This window comes from Merops nubicus, unplaced genomic scaffold, assembly GCF_000691845.1.
Source record: "Merops nubicus isolate BGI_N331 unplaced genomic scaffold, ASM69184v1 Scaffold54155, whole genome shotgun sequence".
NCBI classification, from domain to species: Eukaryota; Metazoa; Chordata; class Aves; order Coraciiformes; family Meropidae; genus Merops; species Merops nubicus.
In genome coordinates this window covers 43-6,389 of record NW_008609954.1, presented here as the reverse complement: position 1 = coordinate 6,389, position 6,347 = coordinate 43, and the positions used below count along the sequence as shown (strand labels likewise).

The 6,347-nt window shown below is 41.8% G+C and overlaps 1 protein-coding gene across 1 annotated transcript; it reads right to left on the bottom strand.

The window, feature by feature from the left end:
* Window positions 1-8: 8 nt before the first annotated feature.
* On the bottom strand, window positions 9-5,982 carry T (T, brachyury homolog (mouse); the record flags this gene model as incomplete). The annotated part of the gene is made up of 6 exons (XM_008940715.1): window positions 9-144; window positions 2,043-2,175; window positions 3,783-3,959; window positions 4,928-4,989; window positions 5,083-5,144; window positions 5,848-5,982. Coding segments are annotated over 6 exons (705 nt in total), but the record flags the coding sequence as incomplete, so codon positions are not given.
* Window positions 5,983-6,347: the final 365 nt, after the last annotated feature.

Sequence of the window (6,347 nt, the reverse complement as noted above, 5' to 3'; positions counted from 1 at the left end):
GAGGCCGCGGCCGGGGCCGGGAGGGCCGCGTAGTGCGCCGGGGAGCCGCGGAAAAACTGGGAGCTCAGGCCGTTGGGCACCCCGCTCGACTGCGACACCGGCGTGATGGTGCTGTTGCTCACAGACCACAAGTTGGGATACTGACTGAAAGAGGGAAAGTGATAAAGAGCATGAATTATTAGTGACCAGAGTGCCTGCTGGCAGTTGCTCAGGTCACAGCTCCCGAGCTGGAGATGTCTCTTTTGCTGGAGATGGTGAATTTCTTCAGGAATTTCCCAGCCACCCTGAGGTAGGAAGGACCCCCACGAAGGATTTGTGTTCATGGCACCCCATCAATAAATCTAACCTCCCTCTTCTCCAATAGCAGGTTCCAGCAATAGGTATAAGAGCAAACTTTAAGCAAAGCTGAACAATTAACAGGCTGGCTGAAAAATGCAGGGGTTTGAGGGCTGATTCCTGAGCCACGCCATAACCTGGCGTTAGGGAAAAGGCACGTGGTGGAGGTGGCTGGGCACAGCAGCTGGTGGACCCAGGCAGGTTTGAATCCATTGCCACGAGTCTGTCAGAGACCTGACCCATCTTGGGTGCCTCTGTACTCAGAAAGGGATGGATGCCTCCAGACAGCAATTCAGCCCTCCTTGTTCATCATCTCATGTTAGAAGGGGAAGAGCCAGATTGATGGTTGCAGATTGCACAGATACTACAGAAAGGGCTGCTTGAAAGGAAAAAAAAGCCTTTTCAGGACACTACAGTCTCCACATTCTCTCTCCCCTGCGGATGTATTTACACACATATGTGTATAAACACACATATGAATAAAAAGGAACAAGGTAGTCAATTAAAAGAAACACTGTGAGAAAAAGTTCAGTCCTGCAGTATACTATACAGCACTTTGTACCTATTGATCCCAAGCATTTTAACAAGAAATGTTCTTATTCTTTAACAAGATGTTCTTATTTTACTGTTAGGGATTTAGACAGAAGAGGTGGCAGAAACGCGTTCCCTGAGGGCCCATTGTTCCAGCTCTACGGGTTTTATCTACTGGACAACTCAGTGCAGCAACTGAAACTCAGTGGACTTTGCAACTTTCCAAATATGTATCCTGGGGGTCAAACATGAAAGAAGCGCTGGGAGGACCTGTTTCCCTGATTAGCATATATTCAGGACTAAAATTATGTTCAGTAATACATTTATCTTATACTGGGTAGTAGTACATAATCTGCTTGACAGCTAAATGTCCATGTGCATGGTTCCAATAAAAATGCTTTCCACAAATAGAGTTGTAGGTCTGAACTGATGAGAAAGATGCCCAAACTTCAGCCCTCTTGTGTTTAATAGTGAAGATTTTACAGCCTTATCTGTATGGCTTTGAATTTTCAAGTTTAGCTCCAAGGACACGAGTGTAAGCTAAATCTCTGCTAAAGGATCCAAAAGTTTAATTTGTACAGCAAAGTTTAAAAGTAAAACAGGGAGAAAAGATTCATTTATATGATCACAAAACAGCAAAAGCTTTCACCACATATTAATCCCATGCTATGCTGGTTTGTGTGGCAATGCTTAAAAAATTCCTGCCCCAACTGCTCGCTCTTTCTCCACACTACAGTTCACTGCTCTTTCATTTGTAGCAAAACAAGTATTTGTGGAGATCACTGGGGAAAGCAGTGACTGGCTAAAATGAAAAAGATCAAAAATAAACTTCTTAAACACCATTTTGCTTAAAAGAAATGGAAATGAAAAGAACATACTCTAATTCAATGGGTGTTTTACTCAACTATTTGCAATCCTTAATCTATCAAATTTTGCTGTCACAAGTATCTACATTTCCAAAACCAAAACAAAAAATATCTAAAATATTTATCTGTTTCTTCAATCTGTTTTCCTTTTGGATAGTCCTTTTCAGTGCCCTCCCAGATTGCTAAAGATTCACATGTGGCCATAAGGATTTCTAATTTGCTGGTGACTCTTTACCTCCCTTTTCAGCCTTCTCTTCCTAGAAAGCATCGATGCACTGATTTGAGGGCTGCTGAGGGGTGGACTCCTACCTGGAGCTGGTGGCTGTGCCCGTGCTGTGACTCATGGGCAGCATCGTCGTGTGTGTGGGAACTCCCAGAGAAGACCAGTTGTCATGGGACTGCAGCATGGAAAGGCAGGCAGAGGAGTTATCGGCATAGGCTGCTGAGAAAACAAGCAAGCACTTCAACACACTAGAATCAGAACAAATAATGCTCTTGTCTTCAAATGCAATATATGAATTACCCTCCCCCATTACTGCCTTTGGGGAAAAAAACCAACCATAAAATAAAATTACAGAAAGAAAAGTGATGTCAGCTCCCCGTTATGCCAAGCTTACCCTTTCCCTGGCGTTGCCCCTGCTGATGGGTAGTTTTGCTCAACTCACAACTGCAAAACCTTATTCCTGTGAAGGATCTATAACCAAAAGGCTGTCTTCAAATCACCTGCTAACTCAACCCACACTTCCTTATTTGGTCAGTGGGAAGAGGTGGGCTTCTTACTTACACCATCTCAGTCACTCTTGCAGGGCACCTTCTTTACCTCCATCATCTACATTGGCAGTCACACCTTGGCAGCCCTGGATAACAAGCATTTCACTGGATCTGCTCACTCGGGTTTGAGCCAAGCATGCCACCATAGGCTCTGAAGTCTGCCTTTGCACACTGTCAGGATTGGACTGTGGCTTAAACTACTCTGCTCGTGACCAAAACTGACCCATCAGCATGGCAGAGGCACTAGGAAGCCATAAAGGGAACTCTACACTGTGAAGTTGCTGTGGCAGCTGGCAAAGGGAAGGAGAAAAGATTCCTTGCTAAGGACCAGGGAACAAGACACTGGAGGTGTTTTCTTCTTTTATTCTGTTTCAAGTCATAAAACTTGAAATTTTATTCTATTTCAAGTCATAAAATTTCCAAGATGCAAGAGAACTCCACAGAAAGCTAGTTTTCCACTTCAAAATTAACTACAAAGCTATATACAAGAATCCTGTGTATTACTTCACAATTCAAAATATTAAATATTGGTTTTAATGGGAACCTTCAACATGCATACAAGCTGAACAGCAAAAATTAACAGGTCTTTGCCAGAAGAAATTTTTAAAAATTAAAAAAAGAAATATATATATCACTGCTAAAAATGCACTTCTCTCTCTTAAGTGACTTTGGCTTACAGTACGAAGCCTTAAGCTATTTGGATATTACTGGGCACAACTTTTCAATAGCTCTGCAGTTTGCTCAGCTCCATATTGTTCCTGTGTATCCAGTTGGGACACATGCATTGAGAATCAACTTAATGCACTGATGCTAGCATCAACAGGCAAGGAAAACTGACAGAACCAGGCCCTCAACTATTACATGTGACACTATATATATATATAAAATAACGAGTGACACTAACAGAACCAGACATATACTTCTTCATTTCATTGCATTACCTATAACTAATGATTAAATCCTCATTTTCAAACTTAACTTAGAAAAAAAAAAAGTCTAAGTTTAAGCTCACTGGTTATAAGTCAAGAGCATGAGACAAAGCCAGCACAATATAATCTAATCAATTCTACACACCCTCAGGTTTTCCATTATAAAGAGACTGGGGAAATGAACTCATCATCTCAATATTCTTTTCAGTGTTGGCCCCAAGCCCTCTGTGCAAGCGGAGCTAGAGAGCAACCTCAGTTTCTGTGGCATCACTCGAGATGCCCGCTGCTCAAAGCTCGCATCCCTGGGCTCATTTCCCATCGTTTGACGGAGCTGCAACATCAGACTTACTTGGTGAGTTGTTTCTGTGGGTGTAGGGGTTGGGGTAGGGGGCAGGACGGTGGTTCCTCAGCGATGAGTACCTTTCGCAGCTGTGAGCAGGGGAGAGTGACAGGGGGGCTCCGAACTGAGGGTGAGGATTGGCAGGTGGGCACAGAGTCCCAGTCCCGGGAATAAGCCAACTACCTACTGTGGAGAAGCAAGAGGTTTGTAAGATGGGTACGTAATGCAGCCACACAGGGAAAGAATCGCAGCAACAAGGTAAGTAATTGGTCAGCGAGGAAACACACACTTTGGAAAGGAAACAGAGTTTCAACGTGGCTGAAAAATCTGGATCTTTACAACTTTCTTAAATGATTTTATGAAGAAAAATTAGATTACGGCTTAGGAAAAGCCACAAATCAAGCTAACACTATTTTTCAAATTACCATTTAACTACAATCACACTAAGGACACACTGACATGATTAAACTCTCCCTTACATAGGTAGTGTGTGCTTGGTGATTGTTAGTCTAATCTTCAGTTTTAAATTGGTCTTTGGGGGTCTCAATCGATAGCTAAGTTGTGAGGTTTCTCAGATTGCTATGAAGAAATCTTAAAAATTAAGTATTTTCACTGAAACAAAATAATTGTTATTGCAACTCTACTTCCTTTATAGGCTGCAGACGTTTTTTGACACTAATCTGTTAAAATAGAAAACTTTAAAGCATTAAATTTTTATTCATCTGAAAAAGAATTTTAAGTAAATGCCCCTTAAAGTACCTAAAACATAAATACTATTTCAATAATTTTCTGCTGTATTTTGAAATAAAATTTTGCTTTCATATCCATATAGAATCATAGAATCATAGAATCATGACTGTTGCTGTCATTGTACACAAAGGTGACTGGTTTTTTAGACGTGAAGGTAACTGCAAGATTCTATTCAAGGATTTTGAATGCAACACAGAAGTCTTAAACACACACACACATAGACCATAATGGTTACCCAATCATAAACCTGCATGACCCACAATCATGAGGATGGGAAATATTACTCTCCCTCAGAACTACCAAGCCAGCCAGCAAACACTGCTCTCAAATATTTTGCTTAACTTAACAGATGAGATGGAAGAAATCACAGTTATGTTCATGAGGCAGAATGAAAGGAAACGTACACTGCGAGTACCCAGACTGCTGATTATCTCCCACTTCCTCCATCATGTCTTTGTGATCACTTCTATAAAAGAAACCGTGTTGGATTAGTTAAGAATAGGCTTTTACATATCTATGTAAGAAATCCACACTTTAGAATTGGGTTAAGAGCTCTCACCTTTCTTTTGCATCAAGAAATGCCTTTGCAAATGGATTGTATTTAATTTTTAAAGCTGTGATCTAAAAACAAAACAAAACAAAATCTTTATTTGCAAGTATCACCATTCATTAGCATACAGATATTTGAATTAGGACTATCCATTTAAATTAGTGAAATCTCAAATTTTAGAAGAAATAAGATTAGGCCCGTAACACCAACCTATGAACAGCTCCTAAGGTTTGAAGAGGGCTGGGAATTAGTCCCTCTGCCAAATTCTAAGAGACTGCATTTCCCAGGTTTATTGATCAGCTAAGGAAACAGCTAGGGGACTAAAAAGTTATAAAAAGCTTCACATTTCAAGCCAGAGCAGAATGGGCATTAAACAAATCTCAGAAAGACTGGTAATTTACAGATTCACTAAACACAGACGTGCATTTTGGCTAAAGGCGGAAGGCCAGCTTTGAAAATGGAGTTATCTCACTGTGTAGCTGAAAAGCACAACTGTATTTCTTACCACCCTCGTTTGTCCCACAGAATCTTTTTAAGAATTGCTCTCCTGCAGTGACTTTGCAGTGCATATTGAGCCGATGATCAGAACTTGGCACTATTAGACATTCACAGGGCTTTTACATGCGTTAATTTCAGATTTTGTATTTCGCTTCAAACAAGCTACAGAAAAAAGCTCAAAAATGTGAAACGAGATCCATTGTTTTGCTCTGTAACATGCACTTTGCCACTTGAAACCTCCCGGTACTCGCATCCTTTCTTCCCTGCTGTGCATACCTCCTCGTTCTGGTAGGCAGTCACGGCTATAAACTGGGTCTCTGGGAAGGAATGGCTGGTGATCATCCGCTGCGGGCCACCCACTCGCACTATATGAATCCTTGGCTCATACTTGTGCAGAGAGTTCAACATGATCTGTGAGCAAAAGGACAGAGCAGGTGAGCAGTGGCAGAGCGGCGGCAGAGGCTGGCAGGCTCAGAAAGCACTCTGGTTTTACAGAATCAAACGGCACAGCTTTCCAGCACAGTAGAAAGAGGTAACAGGTACATAAACCCTAAACACGGAGCTGGAAGAAAAGGACAGGAACGCTGCAGTCAAACACCCCAACCTTTTGCCTATCCATCCTCATCCTTATTACTTGACAGCACGGCAAACGCGGCGGTGATAAAAGGCAAGAAAGACGCATCGACTACAGCGTTGGCATTATGGGGCATTCAGCCCAGAAAGAAGACATTTTAAAAAAGAAAGCCAAAACATCAAAGCACCCATCCATCCTCGAG